Source organism: Otolemur garnettii, unplaced genomic scaffold, assembly GCF_000181295.1.
Source record: "Otolemur garnettii isolate 467f Iridium unplaced genomic scaffold, OtoGar3 scaffold00144, whole genome shotgun sequence".
NCBI lineage: Eukaryota > Metazoa > Chordata > Mammalia > Primates > Galagidae > Otolemur > Otolemur garnettii.
Genome location: NW_003852539.1, coordinates 3,610,406 through 3,632,335, shown reverse-complemented (window position 1 = coordinate 3,632,335; position 21,930 = coordinate 3,610,406). Strand labels below are relative to the sequence as shown.

The following is a 21,930-nucleotide window of genomic DNA, read 5'->3' as shown; positions in this document are numbered from 1 at the left end:
CTCTGTCTCAAAAAAAAAAAAAGAAAAGAAAAAAAAGATTACTAATTTTTGGATTGCTGAGACACAGCTGAAAATTTGACCAGTTTGCAATTAATTTAATCCAGTTAATCAAGGTCCACCACCAACTCATTTAACCCAACTTTTCTCTACATCTGAGGATTATGAGTTTGGGATTCATAATCCCAATTTGCAGGACAAATTCTCTACAGCCAGGCTTCAGGATCTCAGCCGGCCAATCTTGTTCTTTCTTCTTCCTTGACCTCCTTCTCAGTTCCCTCAGCCTTCTAGCCTGACACTGACCTTGCCACTTCTTCCACAGCGGTTCTCTGGACAGTCCAAGGCTCAATGCATCGAGAGCCTCCTCCAAGCCATCCACTTTCCTCAGCCACTGTCGGATGATATTCGGGCTGCTCCCATTTCCTGCCATGTCCAGATTGCACATGAGAAGGATAAGGTATCCTGCCCCCTGCTGGCCATTCAACACTTCCCGAGTACTTTCAATGTTTCAGGAACTTTGCTTGGCACTGGGTTTATAAAATTCAGCAACATTAGGCCGGGTGCAGTGGCTCACGCCTATAATTCTAGCACTCTGGGAGGCCGAGGTGGGTGGATTACTTGAGCTCACGAGTTTGAGACCAGCCTGAACAAAAAAGTAAGACCCCCATCTCTACTAAAACTAGAAAAAAAAAAAAAAAACTGAGCCCAGAGGATCTCTCGAGCCCGAGTTGGAGGTTGCTGTGAGCTATGATGCTACAGTACTGAACACAGGCAACAGCTTGAGACTCTGTCTCAAAAAAAAAAAAAAAAATTCAGTGACATTCCTCTCACAATGAATTCCCCATTCATGGGGAAGACATGGCTGTGACAAGTGGTCACAGTGGTGTGAAAAGGTACTGCAGGCATCCAGGAAATGGGGCCTTCTGTTCTACCTAACAGGCAAGTCAGGGAGAAGGGGTCTTTGGATTAGGTTTTTTTTTTTTTTGTAGAGACAGAGTCTCACTATGTCACCCTTGGTAGAGTGCCATGGCATCACATAGCTCACAGCAACTTCCAACTCCTGGGCTTAGGCGATTCTCTTGCCTCAGCCTCCCGAATAGCTGGACTACAGGCGCTCGTCACAACACCCAGCTATTTTTTTGTTGCAGTTTAGCGGGCGTGGGGTTTGAACCTACCACCCTCAGTATATGGGGCCGATGCCCTACTCACTGAGCCACAGGCGCCGCCCTGGATTAGGTTTTGAAGGATGAATAGGAGTTATCTGGGCCAGTGGGAAAAGTTTTCTGCTTTTGACCCACTTCATTACTGCTCTTTTTTTTTTTTTTTTTTTTTGAGAGAGACAGTCTCACTCTCTTGTCCAGGCTAGCATGCCATGGCCTCAGCCTAAACCACACCAACCTCAAACTCCTGGGCTCAAGTGATCCTCCTGCTTTAACTTCCCTAGTAACTAGGACTATAGGCACCTGCCACCAGGTCTGGCTCATTTTTCTATTTTTTGTAGAGATAGACTCTTAAGCAGTTCTCCCACCTCTGCCTGCCAGAGTACTAGGATTATAGGTATGAGGAACCGTGCCCAGCCTAAAATTCAAATTATACAGTAACATAACTTGGGTGCCCCTGGGACTCTTATTGCTATTAGACAATCCCTTTAGCAACCACCTTTTTTTTTTTTTGAGACAGTCTCACTATGTCACCCTCGGTAGGGTTGCTGTGGTATCCCAGCTCACAGCAACCTCAAACTCTCGGGCTTAGGCCATTCTCTTGCCTCATCCTTCCAAGTAGCTGGGACTACAGGCGCCCACCAAAACGCCTGGCTGTTTTTTTGTTGTAGTTGTCATTATTGTTTAGCAGCCTGGGGCTGGGTTCGAACCCACCAGCCCCCGTGCATGTAGCCAGCACCCTAACTACGGAGCTACGGTTGCCAAGCCCCAGCAACCACTTTCTGATTTCAATAACTATAGGTTCATTTGAGCTATTCTTTGAGCTTCATATTTATGGAATCACGCAGTACATAATCTTAGGCCTGGTTTTTCAATATAATTTGAAATTCACCCATGTTATTGTAATATCTGTAGCTCTTTTTTTTTTTTTTTTTTTCAGTTTTTGGCCGGGGCTGGGTTTGAACCCGCCACCTCCGGCATATGGGGCCGGCACCTTATTCTTTTAAGCCACAGGCGCCACCCTGTAGTTCTTTTTTTAGAGACAGTCTCTCGCTCTGCTGCCAGGGCTAGAGTGCAGTGGTGGCATCATAGCTCACTGTAACCTTGAACTGCTGGACTCCAGTGTTCCTCTTACCTCAGCCTTCTGAGTAAGTAGGACTATAGTTGCACCACCATGCCCAGATAATTTTTTTTTCTATATTTTTTTAGCGACAGGGCCTCTCTGTGTTACACAGGCTGGTCTCAAACTCCTGGCCTGAAGCAATTCTCTTGCCTCAGCCTTCCAAAGTGTTGAGATTACAGGCTCAATCCCGGGTAACCTGACCTGTAGTTGTTTTTTTTTTTTAATAATTCATTTGTAATCCATTGTATGAATATACCACAATTCATCCATTATTATTAGTGGACATTTGGGTTGTTTCCAGTTTGGGGCTATTGTGTTCATATACACATCCTTTGGTGGGTATATTAAACCTGAATTTTAATCCTGGGCATGCCACTTGAGAGCGATGAGACTTTGGAAGCTTTCTGGAAGTTTCTGAGCTCAGTTTCCACACCGTTACTACAAGGGTAGTGAAGTCCGCCTCCTGGGGGTGTAGGATGGACCAAACTGTGCCCTGTGGCTGGGCGGGTGCCTGACACTCAGCGGGAACTTAGCAAATAGGAGCTGGTCTCTTCCATCCCCTTCTGTCCGTCTCCTCATTTTGCACCCTCTTCATATACAGTCGCCTCCTTTCTTGCTTGTCTAAACTCCAACCCTTTTTTATGATATGGGCCAGGATTTCCATAAATCTGACTGCTCCCATCCTCACTTCATCCCGTAGAGACAGGCTTTTCTGCAAGAGAAGCCCCATCCTTCGTTGTATCTCTCTTAGGGGTCTAATCACTTTTAGCGTGTGGCACTCAGGGACACATCACATCCAGCCCTCTTCCTCCTGCTCCTCAGGAAACCCTGAACAACCTGAAAGCAGGGACTGATGTTACTCTTCACAGCACCCACATCCTACTGTGTACCCAGCCTCTGCACACCGGCAGCTCCGGGCAGACCACCAAAGTTGAAAGAGGTGCTCAGTGGTGGGAAGGGGACCCGAGTGGGCCTATCGGTAGACCAGCCCTCCTGTCACTGTGGAAGCCACCAGTGGGTGCTACCACTGGGCCTTCCCCAGGAACCCCGAGTCCTCACAGGGCCCTGCCTGGAAGAGGGTGGCTTTAGCAGGCATTCTCAGTACCTGTTGACGGAAGAACCTTATGGACAGGTGACCCCCCATCCCAATATGGCCACCCATTGAATCAAGGGGCACTCATTTCACACATCCTCAAGTCTCAATGTCCACACTGTGGGCCCCTAACCTGACCTGTGACCCTTGGAAAGCCTCTGTCCCTTGTGTGCCTCAGTTTCCCCATCTCTGCCAAGGTTGTCCGGAGGCCTTTTTAGCTCTGAGCAAAGAATGTGCCCATTCCCTGCCCGCTCACTGGGCTCCTCCTCATGGAAACCCCTTCCCCGCAGGCAAGAGGGATGTGTCACCATGCCCACGTCTCTCTGGAAAATTCCCAGGGTTCGGTTCTTTCCCAACTTTCAACTGGAGGAATTGCATCTTTCTTGCTCACATCTCCTGGGATCTATTTTTGGTCTTGGTGGGCTTGATGTGGTGGCGTGTGTGGGTGTTCCCTTTTAATTTGGGGTCCAGAGCCGTCTGAGGCCTGCACTGGTAATTACGAGTGCATTTACGGAAACAGCTCTTGAGCAGAGCCAGTGATGAGACCTGACCGAAAATGCCTCAGAAGTGAAGCTTCGGGCCTCCGCCGGGCAGCGCTGAGATTTCTGGGTGGGAGAAACCCCCTCAGGATGCACAGTTGACAGGTCATCCACCTGTGCCTCTTCCATTGTCCAGTGGGGCCGTGGAGACCCGGTCTTGCTTTAGGTTTGATGTGAGGCCCCCTTGGCCTTTGCTACAAGCAGGACTCCCCAGACAGGCCCAGCCTGTCCACCCCCATGGGACCCTGGGGGAGCCCCGCCCTCCACTTTAAGGGCAGGATGAAAGCAGGCAAATCCCATGGCAATGGGAAATGTCAGTGGCTTCTGATGGAGCCCCTAGGACATGGAAGCCACTGCCAGACCAGCAGCAATGCCCCAGGCCAGGTGGCTGTGGGTGCCAGACACTGAGCCTCTGTCTGGGAAGAGCAGGCTGGGACATCCCCTCTCTGGCCCCTGGAGAACAGAGATCTCCATGAGTGGACCACTGAGAGCCTCTCGTGCCACCTCACATGGCTCCATCCCTGCCCTCAAAGGGCTTTCTGTCCAGATGGGCAGCTAAGCCGGGAAGAGGAGCCCTGGCACAGGGGAAAGGAGGCTCCTCAGCCAGGCGGAGAGGGCAGCAGCCTTTTGTCATGACTGGAGGGTCAACCCCAGAGATAGCGCTTCAGGGATAGCCTGGGGGCGGAGGAGTTTGCCGCTGGAGGTGCAAGAGGCTGCAGGGGACAGAAGGCAGGCCCAGCTCAGGGAGGGACTGGAACACAGAACTGAGCTCGGGCCCCTCCAGTGGGAAGGGGCTGAGGGAGGCGGGTGGGTCAGACGGGTCAGAGGAGTCTGTTTTCCTAACAACCACTCAGAGCTGGAGGGAGGGGGTGTTTTTTGAAGTCTTCCTTATGGGTCAGAAAGAAACAAGACAGATTTAGGTTGCCTGGATGAGTCTAAATTTTGTCCGGGGCTCAAAAATAGCCGGAGCCTTTGTTGGTGTTGGGCTGATGGTTGCAGGGTTTGGCATCTGGAGGTCTAGCCTGCCAGTGGCAGGCGCAGTGCCCCGGACGTGGCCAGTGGCCGAGGCGGGTGGAGGCCACCTCCTGCCCACAGCAGGCCTTTCCCAGAAACGTGGGATCCGAGGTTGTTTCAGCCGAGGCTGGAGGAGGAGGCTGAGGGTGCCACCAGCACCTGTTGGTGATTCATGATTGTTTATTTTCTTGGAGCCACAGTTAGGAGGATCAGAAAGTGATCCCTGACTACCTCTCCAGGCGGAGCCTGGGAGATAGAAGGTGGCATTGTCTGTTCTGCTTGCTGAGCACAGCCTATGTATCTCCACGGAGCTGGCTGTGCAGAGTCCCTGCTGGCTTCAGAAAACTCTGCAGGTGCGCTGGGGCCCAGGTGGCTTCCCACTCACCTCCCAAGGTGAGCAGCAGTCACAGCATCAGCAACAATTTGTGCTGAGTTCTCAGATGCTGGGAAACAGGATTTCTTACAGATGAACTGGCTTCGCTGTCACTGCAACCACTTCTGTTCACCTCAACCCCTGACCACAATATTCCAGCCACACTGGCCTCCTTGATGCTTCTAGAACATACAGGGCCTTTGCACCTGCTGTTCCCTCTGCCTAGACCAGTGGTTGTCAACCTTCCTAATGCTGCACCCCTTTAAGACAGTTCCTCATGTTGTGGTGACCCCCGACCATAAAATTATTTTCGTCACTACTTCGTAACTGTAATTTTGCTACTGTTATGAATTGTAATGTAAATATCCGATATGCAGAAAGTGTTTTCCAATGGTCTTAGGCCACCCCTGTGAAAGGGTCGTTCAACCCACAGGTTGAGAACCACTGGCCTGGCAGGCTCTCTTCCGGCTCTCCACATGACCGGCTCGTTCTTCTGCAGACATGGCTGTTTTCCCCTTACTTACTAGGTTTTAGAATAATGTAATGGGTTCTTAGCATTCTCAAAACGCAGTGGTGCTCAACAAGGGACAATTTTGCCTCACAGGGGACATTGGGTAATATCTAGAGACATTTGGGGTCATTGCAATCACGGAGGGGGAGTGGGTGCTACTAGGTTCAATAGGCAGACTCCAGGTATGCTGCAATCCATCCTATAACACATAGGATAGTCCCCCATGACAAAGGATTATCTGGTCAAAAATGTCAACAGTGCCAACATTAAGAAACCTGGCCACAGGTGATTGGTGGATCATGTGCTTACCCTTTCTTAGGGAAAGGGTTGTCTTTGTGTGTTTCATGTTCCTATAGCAACACTTAACTCTAATTTCTTTCTTTCTTTCTTTTTTTTTTTTTTTTTGAGACAGAGTCTCACTCCGTGCCCTTGGCAGAGTGCTGTGGTGTCACAGCTCACAGCAACCTCAAAATCTTGTACTAAGGCAATCCCTTTGCCTCAGCCTCCTGAGTAGCTGGGAATACAGGCACCTGCCACAATGCCTGGATAGTTTTTCTATTTTTAGTGGAGACAGGGTCTCACTTTTTTTTTTTTAAATAGACAGAGTTTTACTTTAGACCCACCGTGCCTGACCCAGGGTCTCACTTTTGCTCACTTGAACTTCTGAGCTCAAATGATCCACCCACCTTGGCCTTCCAGAGTGCTAGGTTTATAGGCTTGAGCCACCACCCCTGGCCAAGTCTAGGTAATTTATAAAGAATAGCAGTTTAAGGCCAGGCATGAGGTTCTCATGCCTTAATCCTAGCACTCTAGGAAGCTGAGGCAGGTGTATTGCCTGAGCTCACAGGTTGGAGACCAGACAGAGCCAGAGTGAGACCATGTCTCTAAAAATAGCTGGGCATTGTGGCAGGCGCCTGTAGTCCCAGCTACTGGGGAGGCTGAGGCAAGAGAATCACTTGAGCCCAGGAGTTGGAAGTTGCTGCAAGCTGTGACATCATGGCACTCTACCAAGGGAGACATAATGAGACTCTGTCTCAAAAAATAATAATAAAAAAATAAAAGAATAGCAGTTTATTGGGCTCTTGAGTTTAGTGACTTAAAGGTTCAAGATTGGAACCTGGGCTTGGCACCTGTGGCTCAAGTGGCTAAGGCGCCAGCCACATACACCTAAGGTGGCGGGTTCGAATCCAGCCCAGGCCTGCCAAACAACAATGACAGCTGCAACCAAAAAATAGCCAGGCATTGTGGCGGGCACCTGTGGTCCCAGCTACTTGGGAGGCTGAGGCAGGAGACTCGCTTGAGTCCAAGAGTTGGAGGTTGCTGTGAACTATGATGCCACGGCACTCTACCCAGGGGGAGAGCTTGAGGCTCTGTCTCAAAAAAAAAAAAAAAAAAAAAAAAAGATTAGAACCTGGTGAGGGCCAGAGGCTGCTTTAATTCATGACAGAAAGTGGAAGGGAAGCAGGCATGTGCAGGGATCGCATAGCAAGAGTGAAAGCAAGAAAGAAAAACCAAGGAAGCCGCCATCGTTTTAACACATCCTCATTCTCTAGGTAACTAAACCCTTCCTGGGAGAGCTCACTCACTAACCCCCATTCACCATCCCAGAACATGAAACTATGCATGAGGCATCCACCTCCATGACCCAGACACCTTCCACTAAGCCCCACCTCCCAACACTGCCACTTAGGGAATCAAATTTCACATGACCTTTGGTGGGAATATAGCACATCCAAACCATAACAAAAGGTACATTATCTGTACTGTGTGCTTTGCTGCTGCTGCTTCTTTTTTCTTTTTGAGAGTCTCCCTTTGTTACCCTCAGTAGAGTGCTGTGGCATCACAGCTCACAGCAACCTCCAACTCTTGAGCTTAAGTGATTTTCTTGCCTCAGTCCCCCGAGTAGCTGGGACTACAGGCGCCTGCCACAATGCCTGGCTATTTTTTTAGAGATGAAGTCTTGCTCTGGCTCAGGCCTGTGAGCTCAGGAAATCCACCTGCCTCAGCCTCCCAGGGTGCTAGGATTACAGATGTGAGCCACTGTGTCCGGTTGCACTTTGCTTCTTTTAAAAATAATATCAAGGCCAGGTGTAATCCTAGCACTCTGGGATGCTAAGGTGAGTGGAACCCTTGGGCTCAGCAGTTTGAGACAAACCTGAACAAGAGTGAGACCCAATCCCTACTAAAAATAGAAAAACTAGCCGGGTGCATGGCAGGTGCCTGTAGTCCTATCTACTTGGGAGACTGAGGCAAGAGGATTGCTGGAATGTAGGAGTTTAAGGCTGCTGGGAGCTGTGATGCATTGGTACTCTACCCAGGGCAAAAGAGTGAGAATCTGTCTCAAAAATAAATAAACAAACAAACAAGGAAATAAATAAATAAATAAAATAATATGTCCTAGAGATCATTCTATTCCAGAGTATAGATAATCCTTCCTTTTTTTATTTATATTTTTTTATTGAGACAGAGTCTCACTTTGTCATCCTTGGTAGAGTGCCATAGTGTCATAGCTCACAGCAACCTCAAACTCTTGGGCTCAAGCTATTCTCTTTCCTCAGCCTCCCTAGGAGCTGAGACTACAGGTGCCTGCTACAACACCTGCCTATTTTTTGTTTGTTTGTTTGTTTTTTGTTAGCAGGCCTGGGTCAGTTCAAACCCACCAGTCCCCAGAGCATGTGGCCAGCACTCTAACCACTGAGCTATGGGCTCCCAGCCCCTTCCTTTTATTTATTTTACTTATTTTTTTTTTTGATCAAGGCTGGGTTTGAACCCACCACCTCCAGCATATGGGGCCAGCGCCTTACTCCTTTGAGCCACAGGTGCCGCCCTATTTTTTATTCTTTTTATAGCCATGTAGCACCATACTGTGCAGATGTATCATAGTTCATTCAACTCATCTCCTATTGATGGACAGTGAGTCTTTTCTAGTTCTTTTGCTATATCAAATTATAAAATTTTGCTGTAAAAAAACAGCCTTGCATATGCATCTTTTCATATTTTTGTGAGTGTATCTTTGGGACATTTTCTTAGAAATGGGATTTCTGAGTCAAAGCATGTATAATTTTGCTAGAGTGTTGCTGGGTTCCCTGCTGGATTCCCTTCTGCATTCCTGTCAGTGATGTCTGAATATGTTCAGCACTAATCTTTTTGTTGTTGTTGTTGAGACAGCCTCACTTTGTCACCCTGGGTAGAGTGCCATGGTGTCACAGCTCACAGCAACCTCAAATTCTTAGGCTTAAGTGATCCTCTTGTCTCAGTCTCCCAAGTAGCTGGCACTACATTGCGCCTGGCAATTTTTAGAAATGGGGTCTTTCTCTTGCTCAGGCTGGTCTTAAATTCTTGAGCTTAGGCAGTCCACCCAGCTGGGCCTCCCAGAGTGCTGGGATTACAGGCGTGAGCCACTGTGCCTGGCCCCGGTCTGATCTTAAATATCTTACTGAAGAGGTTTGTCCAAGGTCTTCCACATCTAAAGTAGCTCCACGTTGGGCTGCAGTTGGAGGTATCAGTATGAACTCTGATCTCTTCAATAGCTATATCAGCTATATCAAGATAGATACATAAATACACATGTCTGTTATGCATGGGTTAGTGTATGCATATGTATTTCCTAGCTCTGTCCACCAACAGGGCCTAAAAGCAATGACACTTCAGTACCAGGAATAAACCCAGTGCCCAAATCTTAGTTTCTAAATATCTCTTTAATAAGAACTAGATTTCCCTTGGAAAAATGGCTGGTTTCAGGAATGAGGAATGGGAAATGACAAGATGAGCCTAGGGCATCTTATGGTCAATTAAGGTACCAAAGGAGAGAGGGGGGTTTGTAACAAAAAGATACAGGAGTCAACCTGAAGAAGCTTCCAGTGGCTAAAGGTGAATAACACATAGTATAAAAAAAAAAATTGGGGGAGGGGGACAGACAGAGTCTCACTCTGTTGCCCAGGCTAGAGTACCATGGCCTCAGGCTAGCTCATTCACAGCAACCTCTAACTCTTGAGTTCAAGCAATCCTCCTACCTCAATCTTCTGAGTAGCTGATACACCAGCCTAATTTTTCTAGTTTTACTAGAGACAGTCTTGCTCTTGCTCAGACTGGTCTTGAACTCCTGACCTCAGGAGTTGAGCTCAAGTGATCCTCCTGCCTCAGCCTCCCAGCATGCTAGGATAATAGGCATGAGCCACAGTGCCTGGCCTAGAATAAAATATCCATCTGCAAATCCATAATGATATAAATAAATTACTTTCCTCTCCTGGGAATGGATTAATTCCCTAGAGAGCAGGCTATATTAAAAAGAGTCTGGTTTCCTTGAAATTCTTTTGAAAGGAACAGATGTGGGTACTTAGCCCTGAAGGTTAAGTGCACTGACTAAGTAAGATCAGGCAAGTGTTAGTTGAATTGATATATTTTTCTTCTTCTTTTTTTTTTTTTTGAAACAGAGTCCCACTATGTCACCCTCAGTAGAGTACTGTGGCATCACAGCTCACAGCAACCTCAAACTCTTGGGCTTAAGTGATTCTCTTGCCTCAGCCTCCCGAGTAGCTGGGACAACAGGTGCCTGCCACAACACCTGGCTATGAACTGATATATTTTCATGTTGTCTCATCACACACTTTTATTTAGAAAAAAAAAACTCAACATCTTCCTCCTTCCACCCTCCACCCCAATGCCTGTTGAGTTTCACACACGCCTCCTAATGGGACTGGCTAGATGGCATCACTCTGGCACTTTGATTAAGTTAGGAAATTAGAAGTTAGTGCCCTTTCCACCTCCTAAGGAATGGCCACCACTCCCATCCCATAGTCCTTCCCTTTCACAAAGGAGACTGTGGCCACATCAAGGAAGTACCTGGTCACTGGCAGGTCCAGGGTGGGGACCAGGATCCCCAGTTACTGGCCAGAGAATCTGCACTTCTCAGAGCTGTCATGGTGGCTAAAGCAGGGGCAGCTTGTCCCAGAACCACTACAGGGGAAAATCCAGGTTCCAGCAAATGCTTTTCCTCAACATCCGCTTTCTGTGTCTCTTTCCTAATCACAAGGTACAAACTCTGTATAGCTGGAAATCTAAATGGCCACCCAAAGAAAGGGGGGCTCCCCTTAGCCAGTTACTGTAAGGTCTATGGTAATGCTACACCTCGGGAAGTTTTTTTTTTTTTTTTATCAATTTTTTTGATGAAAATCAATATTTTCCTAAAAATTTCCCAACTTCTATGCTTGCCTGGAACAGCCAGGGTAGGCAATTTCCTGTGCTGGAATCCCTGTGGGTTTCCCAAACCCCACAGAGGGGAAGTTTAGAAATGGCATCAGTTCAGTTGCACAAGATTCCCTCAAGCCAGCCTGTGCCGGCCCCAGGGGTCAGTGAGGTAGGAAGGCCTCAGAGCTTGGTGTCCACACAGAGCTGGTGGGTCTGTGGCTTGTTCCTTCAGTCCAGAGATTCAGCAGCACATCAGTGTGTGGGCTGTAGACTGGGAATCCCCATGAACTCCCAGGACTACCCGTCAGCCTCTGCCGAGACCAGGGTGGAGGTACATACACTGATTCTGTGAAATAGATGGGGCCAAGGGCAAAACCAAAACTGAGTGGCTCCTGCGCTGACTCACACCCTATGACAGCAACAGCAAAGACTTATTTCATCTTGCAAATTGGGGATTCTTACATAGCCAAGTAACAGAGGTGGTCTGCAGAGTTCCTGAATCCACTGAAATTGTCACCAAAGTTGCGTGTGTGAGAGTGTATCTGTATTCATCACTTCTTTTTTTTTTTTTTTTTTTTGAAATAAAATCTCATTATGTCACCCTTGGTAGAGTGCCGTGGGTCAGAGCTCATAGCAAACTCAAACTCTTGGGCTTAATCAATTCTCTTGCTTCAGCCTCCAAGTAGCTGGGAATACAGGCTCCTGCCACAATACCTGGCTATTTTTTGGTTGCAGTTGTCATTGTTGTTTGGAGGGCTGAGCTGGGATCAAACCCGCCAGCTCTGGTGTATGTGGCTGGCGCCCTAACCACTGAGCACAGGTGTGGAGCCTGTATCCATCACATTGTCTTTGAATAAAAAAAAAAACAAAAAAAACAGAGAGAGAGAAAGTGTAGGTATAGGGAGGAGGGCACATGTGTAGATATTCAGGGCACAAGGATCACTCAGCAAATGGATGGAACCCTGCCCTCGACAACCTCTACCTGTGGGGAGGCACCTGGAACCCACCCTGGCACACACTGAGCACAGCAGCCTGGCTCTTAGCGGGGCATGGGCTGCATGCCAGACGGACTTCAGATGACCTACTCCTTTTCCATCCTGGTCTGGGGGCAAGAGGCTGTCTCCTCTTGCTCAGCCACGTCTGGCCCTGGCCCCTGCCCAGCACAGCTGCTTGCTGTACATCACAGGGCCCAGATCCCCACCGCGAGGTCAGGAAGTGCTCCCCACCACGGGCCACACAGCCCAGTGCTTTTTATTTTCAAAACCTGGCTTGTGGTCACTGAGCCAGGTAGCCAGAAAAAGAGTTTTTAAAAAAGACTCACAAACATATAATTAAAATCTCAGTGTTGGTTTGGGGGGAAGGCACTGGGAGGCTCCCTCCCCTGCTTTCCGGAAACACAGATTTTTAGCTTTTGAAAGTGACAAGATGCTAAAGTGACACCACCCTAAATACACTGTCCTGGGCATTTCCGTTCAGGGGAATATGATTTATTCCTCAACCGCGGCCTCTTTCAGATTATTATACCAGCCCCCGCCAGGGCCACCTTCTGTCTCATCTCCAGCTGCCTGCTAGCCCGGCCTCCACAGAGTCCTCCAGCCTGACACTCACCGCACTGCCCCTGCTGCCCCCACCCCCTGTGCTCCCCAATAGCCCATGTCCTGGTCCACATCTGGTGGCCTACAGGCACCTCCATACCTGTGCAGGTGGGGTCCCCTCTGTCTAGAGGGTCCTCCCTGCCTCCTCCGTTGACCAAGATTCTGTCCCATCTTTTAAGGCCAGTTCCAGTGTCACTTCCTCCAGGGAGCCTGCTCGGATCCCACCACCCAGTGGGATCCTCCCACTTCCCCAGCCCCTGACTGGCCTCTCCAGGAGATGGTCCCTCCTGCCCTGGTTTTTCTTGTTCCTTTCCGTGTCTCCCTCCTTCCTCCTTCACCTTGTTCCCAAAAGGGAATCTGGGTCCTTTGCCCTCCGCTGTTTTGGGGTAGTCACTTGCCCTGCCCTGCCCTCGGTCCTTCCATGGTAGGCCTTTGCCCTTGTAGTGCCCTGACCCTGGCAGAGTCCCACTCCTGCCTTAGCCCGCCTCAGCTGTCATCAGCTCCAAGTCCTCCTCCCGGTGTCCCATTCAGGCAGTGCGCAGAGTCTGGATGGCTTGTGTCTCCCTTAGATGCCCTGGGTTATATCCCTGTTCACCAGGTTTCCCTGGGAGAGTCTGTCCCTTTCCCTATTGGGATCTGATGTCACTCTCCCCTGTAGCCTAGGAGCTCTCGGGGGTGCGGTGGGGATCCCAGCCTTTGTCTCACTATGGATACCAAGGCCATCTGGGGGTTGAGGGGTATGAGCAGGATTTGAGGATCAGGGCCTATTGCTCAACCCCCAGGCCTGGGGCTCAGGTTGTGCCTGACTATAGGACGTCTCTGAGCTGTGTCTACATTTCGGAATCCTGTCTACACCCAGGCCTCCCAGGGTCTCCTGGGCAGCGGGTGATGGCAGGTGACACCCAGCTCTGTGGCTCTGGAGCCTGAGCCATCCCAAGTGACTGGCACCACTTTGTCTTCCAGTGGAGCGAGACCACACCCTGGGCCACCAGGAGCCCTGTTGGAAGGAGTTCCGTTTTGACCTGACCCAGATCCCCGCAGGGGAGAGGGTCACAGCTGCGGAGTTCCGGATTTACAAGGCGCCCAGCACCCGCCCACTCAACAGGACTCTCCGTGTCAGCATGTTCGAGGTGGTGCAGGAACGATCCAACAGGTGCCTTCCCCTTGGCCCAGGCGCCTGCCCCGCCTCAGGGTCTCATGGTCAAGGCTCTGGTGGGGTGTCCTGCCCAGTGGGCACTGGTGTTGGGGAGGGGGAGGGTAATTTCCCAGGGGAAGGAAAAGGGAGCCTCAGAGATGGGAAAGATGTTTGGCCTGAGGCTTCTGGGCATTTGGGGAAGAGCTGAGAGATAGTCCTGCCATCAGGTCCTCATCCTGCCACCTTGGCTGTGGGACCTTGGGCAGGTCACTCTGCCTCAGTTTCTCCATCTGTACTCAGGCCCAGTAACAGCTTTGTGGGTTGATTCAGTGAGAAGAGACGTGGAAGGAGCCAGCCCAGAGCCAGGGTGGGCAGATGCTCCAGTGATGGTCCCCAGGTGGCACTAGGAACTCCGGAGCAGCTGTGCAGCCATCGGTTAATTGTTCTTTCGTGTCCACAGGGAGTCTGACTTGTTCTTTTTGGATCTTCAGACGCTTCGAGCTGGGGACGAGGGCTGGCTGGTGCTGGATGTCACAGCAGCCAGTGACCGCTGGCTGCTGAGCCGTAACAAGGACCTGGGACTCCACCTCTATGTGGAAACTGAGGACGGTGAGGCTGCCCCCCTGGGGCCCAAGAGGCTGTCCCAGCCTGAGGGTGGCCTCACATGGCTCTGGGCGTCCTGCTGTTCCCAGCTGTGCCCACTGTGAGGGTCGATGACGTGCATAGAGTGAGGTCCTGGACAGGAGGAGGCCCTCCACAGGGGTGGGGCCCTGCTCTCCTGCAGAAGAGAGGAGTCCCTGTCTTTGTTTCCCCAGGTCATGGGCAGTTCTTACCCTGAGCAGCTTCCCTACTGGGAAGGGGAGGCAGGAGGGGGCTGCACCCCCAGGCTCTGAGCCCAGGCGGCCTGGGTTTGGATCCCAGCTCGGCAATGCTCTGCCTCGGTGGCCTTGCTCACCTTCAAGCCTCAGTTTTCTCATCCTCATGGAGAGAATGAGATTCACTCTCACTCCACAGGTATTTTAGGGAAGAACCTCCTTTATACCAAGCAGTGGGGAAAGGCCGATGGTGGGCACAGGTTGGTGTTTGGGGTCCAGCAAGAGGGTGAGTGGTGCTACAGAGCCTGTGAGTTGGAAGGACCTGGGATTGAGAGAGGGTGATCGAGGTGGCTGAGTTAGGGTAAGCCAGAGAGAGGTGTTTGGAGTTTGGGGTGGTTGATTTTCATGAATAGCAATGGAGGATGACCAGATCTGATTCGGGCTGAGATAGTCACCCTCAAGGGGGAGGAGCCAATTCCCACCTGTTCTTGTGGGTGACACTCAGGGACTTGCTGCCTCAAAGGGCCCTGTGGATGGAGTGTGGCAGAAACTGCCCAGTGAGGAGCCAGGCAGGCAGCGCCTCAGCCCGGTGAGGAAGGTTCCCCACAGCACACAGTGTGGGGCATGGCACTTCCCCCGAGGTCTGTGCCCCCAGAACCATACCCCTCATCCAAACACCAGGAAACTATTCCACAGAACACCTGACAAGTACTTCTCCAGACTGTCAAGGTCATCAAACACAAGGAAAGTGGAGCCTAAGGCATCATAACAGCTAAATGCAGTGTGGTGTCCTGGACGGGATCCTGGGACGGTGAGGGACACTGGGGAAACTTTATTAAATCAGAATAAATGACAGCATTTTCTTTCTTTTTTTCAGCTTTTGGCTGGGGCTGGGTTTGAACTTGCCACCTCCAGCATATGGGACTGGCGCCCTACTCCTTTGAGCCACAGGCGCCACCCAATGACAGTATTTTCTTAGTAGTAGGATATGAAGTTTGTTTCCTTAGGTGTGACAAGGGTACCCTAAAAGGGTAAAATGTTAATATTTCTCAGGGAAACTAGGTCCAGGTATATGAGAACTCTCTATACATACTTTGAAATTTTTTCTGTAAATCTCTTCTGTTGTGAAATTAAAACTTTACTGAATATGCAAAAAATAAAGAATCAGCGACTTCATTGTGGAGGGCAGACAAGAAGGAAGGACGAGGGTGACTCCAGAGACGTGTAGAAGCCCCACGGTGGTTCGGGTGGGAGCCGTGAGGCACTTGCTGGTACAGAGATGGAGAAAGGAGGATGTAGGACTAGCTGGGGAGCAGGCGAGGAAGGGGAGGAGTCCTGGACGACCCTTGGGCAAAGCAGTGGGTAGTTGTTAATAGACATTTTTGTCCTGAGTGGGCAGAAAACAGGAAGGGCAGGTGTGAGGTAGAAAGTTCTGAGCTCTTCTTTGGCTGGAATATTGAGACCCCTGGGATCCTCTGGAGGACCCTGGACCTCACGGAAGTGCCATCCCAAGGACAGGTGCTGGAATGTAAGTGGGTTGATAGCCGTGGACTGGACAAGGTCACTTGAGGAAGGAGTGTGTCCCTGGAGACAAAAGGGGCAGCCCAGAGCTCTGCAGCCTCCACAGTAGGGACCAGGAAACCTGGAGGGCAAAGTGACCCAGACACCAAGACAGGAAATTGTCTGCAGGAGCAGGGAGTCATCTGTGTCCTGCTGTGAGCACTGAAGACAAGGACAGAGAAGTGCCCAGAGGATTTAGTCACAGGAGGTTGTTGATGACCAAGAGCTCAGCGTGGGGACAAAGTCCGATGGGTAGGTGAGGGGAGACCAGCAGTGGAGACAGTGGACAGCCCTTTCCAGAACCTTTGCTGGGGAAGGGGAACCAAGGAAAGCGCTGGTGACTGGACAGAAATGGGGACAGGGCAGGGCCTTTACAGGTTAGCAGACACTCGTGCACTCTGTGGGATGGGAGCGATTTAGTGGAGAGGGACGAAAACTGTAAGATTCCTGACCAGTTCAAGGGTGAGGTTCGGAGACAAGGGGGGCAGCCCCTTCAGGAGTCTGTGTGGGAGGGACGGTGTGCCCCACTGTCACATGAGGCCTAAGCTCTGGGGGTTTGTGGTGGGGCAGGCATCCACTCTGCCAGTTGTCACAGGATTAAAGCAGGGTGCCTGGCACACAGGGAGTGCTCAGAGAGGGGTGGCTCATCACTGTCAGTGTCACCCTGCTGTGTCCATTCCTTAGACCCTGGCAGGTCTGGGGGAGGCTCTGGAGGGTTTGCAGTTTCAGTTGGAACCCCCCCCCCACCCCCAGGGGAGGCGGGATTCAGGCCGTGGCGCGCCCAGGTAGAGCCTGGCCTTGGTTCTGTGCCCAGAGCGCGTGCGCGCAGCAAGGGTGGACGGAGGGCAGCACCTGCCCAGGCCTGCAGTGGCGACGCTACTGCGGCCCCCTGCCCTAGGTGGCGCGGGAGCGGCTCTCTTCCTGTTCCCGCGGTGGCCAGGCGGGAGCAGAGGCGCGCGTCACGGAGCGGCTGCCTTCTCTGCTCTGTGACGTAGTGGCAGGGTCCCGGGAGCGCACGCGGGGCGCCCCCCAGCCTGTCCCCGGCCTCAGAGCCGGGGCAGACGGACGATGGCCACGCGGCGGCTCCTGGCGGTGGTGCTTGGACGCTGTGTCCCCACCAGCCGCGCGGTGACCGCGCTGTCCCAGGGCTGCGTCCGGCGCCGTTTTGCCACCAGCTCCCGTCCATGCGCCAAATTCTACACGGACCCTGTGGATATGGTGAAGGACATCTCCGATGGGGCCACCATCATGGTCGGGGGCTTCGGGCTGTGCGGCATCCCCGAGAACCTGATCGGGGCGTTGCTGCAGACCGGCGTGAAGGACCTGAAGGTGGTGAGCAGCAACGTGGGCGTGGACGACTTCGGCCTGGGCCTCTTGATGGCCACCAAGCAGATCCGCCGCATCGTCTGCTCCTACGTGGGCGAGAACAGGCTGTGCGAGGAGCAGTACCTGGCCGGCGAGCTGGAGCTGGAGCTGACGCCGCAGGGCACCCTGGCCGAGCGCATCCGGGCGGGGGGTGCCGGGGTGCCCGCCTTCTACACACCCACGGGGTACGGGACCCTGGTGCAGGAGGGGGGCTCCCCCATCAGGTACTACCCCGACGGCCACCTGGCCATCATGAGCCAGCCGCGGGAGGTGCGTGAGATCGGAGGCCAGCACTACCTGCTGGAGCACGCCATCAGGGCGGACTTCGCCCTGGTCAAAGGCTGGAAGGCCGACCGCATGGGCAACGTGATCTTCAGGGGGAGTGCCAGGAATTTCAACGTGCCCATGTGCAAAGCTGCAAATATCACAGCCGTGGAGGTGGAAGAGATAGTGGATGTGGGGACTTTCCCCCCGGAGGACATCCACGTTCCTAGCATTTATGTAGATCGCGTGATAAAGGGGGGAAATTTTGAGAAAAGAATTGAGCGTTTAAGGTTCCAGGAGGAAGAAAGAGAAGCCCAAGTGGAGGAAGGCTCGAGGACGCGCATCATCAAACGGGCAGCCCTGGAGTTCCAGGACGGCATGTACGCCAACCTGGGCATCGGGATCCCGCTGCTGGCCAGCAACTTCATCAGCCCCAGCATGACCGTCCATCTTCACAGTGAGAACGGCATCCTGGGCCTGGGCCCATTCCCACCCAAAGACAAGGTGGACCCAGATCTCATCAACGCGGGCAAGGAGACAGTCTCGGTGATTCCAGGGGCCTCCTTTTTCGCCAGCGACGACTCCTTTGCCATGATCCGAGGGGGCCACCTCCACCTCACCATGCTCGGGGCGATGCAGGTTTCCAAGTACGGCGACCTGGCCAACTGGATGATTCCCGGCAAGAAGGTGAAAGGCATGGGCGGCGCCATGGATCTGGTGTCCAGTGTCAAGACCAGAGTGGTGGTCACCATGGAGCACTGCACCAAGGACAGCTCCCCCAAAATCATGGATAGGTGCACGCTGCCGCTGACCGGGAAGCGCTGTGTGGACCGCGTCATCACCGAGAAGGCGGTGTTTGACGTGCACAAGAAGAAGGGGCTGACGCTGATCGAGCTCTGGGAAGGCTTGACTGTGGACGACATTAAAAAGAGCACAGGGTGCAGCTTTGCCGTGTGCCCCAACCTCAGGCCCATGCAGCAGGTGGAGCCCTGATGTGGGAGGCAGCCCGTGGGCACTGAGCCTGTGCTTCTCAGGTCAGCCTGGCAGGGCCTCCTCAGAGGACGTGGGTCATGGCAGGAAATCATCTCACTGGCACTTGGACAGGCTCACCTCTGGGCTCTCAGACTTTCCTGCTAGACAGATGGGATTCTCTCTAGAGGGCTGTGATTTTAATAAACACATGCAAAAAAACAGGCAAGGTTATCTGGTATGGTCTTGAGCACAGCAAAGCACCCGCAACAGTGGGAGAGGAATGTGCCCTCCCCGGTGTCTGCGATGTGTACGTGTACGTTGAATTCTCCACAGCTGGGGGTATCCACAGCAGGCCCGACATTATACTACTGCGGTGACAAATAGAGGACCGTAAACGTGAGTTTGCACTGGGAGGAAGTGCCGGCCTCCTGAATGTTTGCCCCTGTAGCACCTCTGCCTTTTCTCCTGGGGCCTTTCATGGTGTTGATCAGTTTTGTTTCCCTGCAGCCCCCTCTCCTCCCCACATGTCTGCTCCTGGTACCTAAGTAGATGACCCCCAAGGAAAACAGGACCATCGTCGGGGATGGGGGGGAAGGGCAGACGGGGGAGAGACGGGGGAGGGGCTGCCTGTGCTGATGTCCCACAGTGTGTGTGTGGGGGGGTCCTGCAGGAAGAAACAGCCCATCTGTGTGGCCAAAGGCTACAGCTTGTGAATAAAGGAGGCCGAGAAAGCTCAGTGTGGGTCGAGATGGATTTTCCCCACTTCAGCGTTAGTGTTTCTGCTTCCTCCAGACACTTAGATCCTTCCTCCCTGTGAGGGGCCCTGACTGTGTGACACCCCTCAAGGACCCTGGAAGGGCTGTGAGGAATTTCACCCTGGATCTAAAGTGAAAAGGAGGACGTTTGTGTGCACACGTGTGTGCTGCCGTAGACCAAGCCTGGCATGGAGCGAGCACTGTGTGAGTGAGCTCCAGGGCTTCGCACAGCTGACAGGCTGGTGCGGGCCAGTGCAGTAAGTTCTAGGTGGTCAAGGACGGGGCTTCCTGAGAGTTGCCATTAGAGCCTCACCCCGACTCACCCCGACGGAAGGGCCAGATCCCGGGCAGCAGAGATGTGCAAGGAGAGATGGCACTCACTGAGGGGACAGCCTGGGCATGTGGGGAAGTGGCCAGGGACCAAGGCAGGGGGTGGGTGGGATGAAATGTCATGGAGTGGACAGTGGGGCCCCTTTGGGGTTTCTGGGGAGGTTGCAGCTGATTTGCCCTGGGTGTGAGGCGTTTTCTAGCAGGAGTGTGGAAAAGGCAGAGGTATCCAGGAGCACACAGGAGAGACGGCCCCACCTCTGCATTCCCGGGAAGGAACTGCCCAGCCCAGCACTGCCTGGGTTTCCCCCCAGCCTGCTGGAGCCTGCTGGGCTTGTCCAAGGACAGCGGCCACAAAGCAGAGCCAGTGGGAAGGGGAGCTCTGAGCTCTGGAAGGAGGGGCTGGGGACAAGCTCTGAACAAAGATCAGGGGCCAGTCTCCCCTCTATGTGCCCCCAGCCAGGCCTCTGCAGCTGGCTGGGGAAGGGTATGACTGTCCTGGCTCTGTCCTGCTTTGCTCTGGGACCTGAGCCATTGCTGTTCTCTGAAGCCTTTGTTGCCACTTCTATAAAACGGGAGCCTGGGACTAGCTGCTGGCAAGGTCCTCAGTCAGGCTCACCTGGCCTGAGAGAGCCACAGAGGGGTCCCCAGCACCCACCGCAGGCTAGCTCAGCGGATGTCTTTGAGGGTTTCTTGGGTAATTGACCTAATATGTCATCTTGTGCTGTGCCCAGGGGATCCCCATAAATTCAGACCTTCAAACATAGTTGCACAAAAGGAAGGCAAATGTGAACAAAGCCTGGAGGACTGATGGCTTCACCCCACTCCCGCCCGCAGCCAGGGCTCTGCAGGGCTCAGAGGACAGAGAGGCAGCCCATAGCCCTGGAGGGCTGCTCTGGGTCCAAGGCTGTCCCCACAGGGCTACCAGTCTGCGGAGCACCCCTCCAGGGCCCAGAATCTGTGCTCTGTCCCTCTCTGGGTGACCTCTCCCACTTGTCCCTCTGTTCCTGAGCCCCTGCTGCGTCCCCATAAACCTGACTGACCAGGACCCAACTCTGCCCGATGGCTTCTCCCCGGTCCTCCTTCCAGGGGCGGTGCCTGCATCTAACAACCCCCCTGTCTCTGCAGCTCTGGGTCACATCCTGAGCAGAAGCCTCTCTAGGGTTCATGGCAGTTGTTGGTAGCAGGTGATGTCACAGGTCAAAGGTTGTTGCCTGGAGCCGTTGGTTAGTCGATCAAGATCAAGCGTCCAGTGGACACTTGGTGTGAGGCACAGCTGCTTAAGGGCTGACCTTTGATAGGGACTGAGGGTGGGGCAGGCAGTGCCCCTGACCTTTCATGTATAATGGAGACCCACGTTAGGAGAAAGTAAGTCTGGGTGTGTAACATAACTATAAATGTAGGTGTCTGTGGGTTCACACGTGCACGTGTGTGCATGTATGTACTTGTGTGTGTCAGTACCTGCAACATGGAGGTGATATGTGCTCTCGTGTAAACAGAGCACTTAGCTCTATGTTTAAGGAGACACAGAAGTGAACTACTGATGCTGCTTCTGTAACTCAGTATAAGGATGTCTCACACATGCAAAATGAAGAGGTGCATCCTCGTCTTCATAATGAAAGCCAGGAAATAACCTGTGTGTCTCATGATAAGCCACCATCTAGGGAAATTATGGTGTGTCTGCTCAAAGGGACTTTATTTACTGTGGAGACATTTTAACAACAGAAAAATGTTTACATTAAACAGTTGAAAATCTGGGCATGGTGGTTCATGCCTGGAATACCAGCAATTCAGGAGGCTGAGGTAAGAGGATCGTTTGAGGCCAGAAGTTCAAGCCCAACCTTGGCAGCATAGCCAGGCCCTGTCTCTGAAAAATAAAAAGCTGAAGAAAATACAGACTTCTTTCCTGAGCTGCCAACTGTTTTAAAATCCACATAATTGGCCAAGCTTGGTGGCTCACACCTATCATCCCAGCACTCTGGGAGGCTGAGGCGGGTGGATTGCTTGAGCTTGCAGGGTTGAGACCAGCCTGAGCCAAAGTGAGACCCCATCTCTAAAAATAGCCAGGTGTTGTGGCGGGTGCCTGTGTTCCCAGCTACTTGGGAGGCTGAGACAAGAGAATCACTTGAGCCCAAGAGTTTGATG

At 52.3% G+C, this 21,930-nt stretch overlaps 2 protein-coding genes across 4 annotated transcripts in view; both read left to right on the top strand.

Annotated features, from left to right (window-relative positions):
* BMP8A (bone morphogenetic protein 8a) overlaps nucleotides 1-21,930 on the top strand; it is a 35,440-nt gene that overhangs the window by 3,427 nt on the left and 10,083 nt on the right. For 2 of the 3 annotated variants that reach the window (XM_023518657.1, XM_023518658.1), the window contains exons 2-4: nucleotides 13,556-13,745; nucleotides 14,188-14,336; nucleotides 16,232-16,354. In XM_023518657.1, the coding sequence (XP_023374425.1) occupies nucleotides 13,556-13,745; nucleotides 14,188-14,336; nucleotides 16,232-16,354 (462 nt within the window). The remainder of the gene's footprint in view (nucleotides 1-13,555; nucleotides 13,746-14,187; nucleotides 14,337-16,231; nucleotides 16,355-21,930) is intronic. The other variant, XM_012810858.2, reaches the window with a different exon arrangement.
* LOC100961258 (succinyl-CoA:3-ketoacid coenzyme A transferase 2, mitochondrial-like) lies at nucleotides 17,171-18,908 on the top strand. The gene has a single exon (XM_003799024.2). The coding sequence runs from the start codon at nucleotides 17,171-17,173 to the stop codon at nucleotides 18,722-18,724; it is 1,554 nt and encodes a 517-aa protein (XP_003799072.1). The 3' UTR covers nucleotides 18,725-18,908.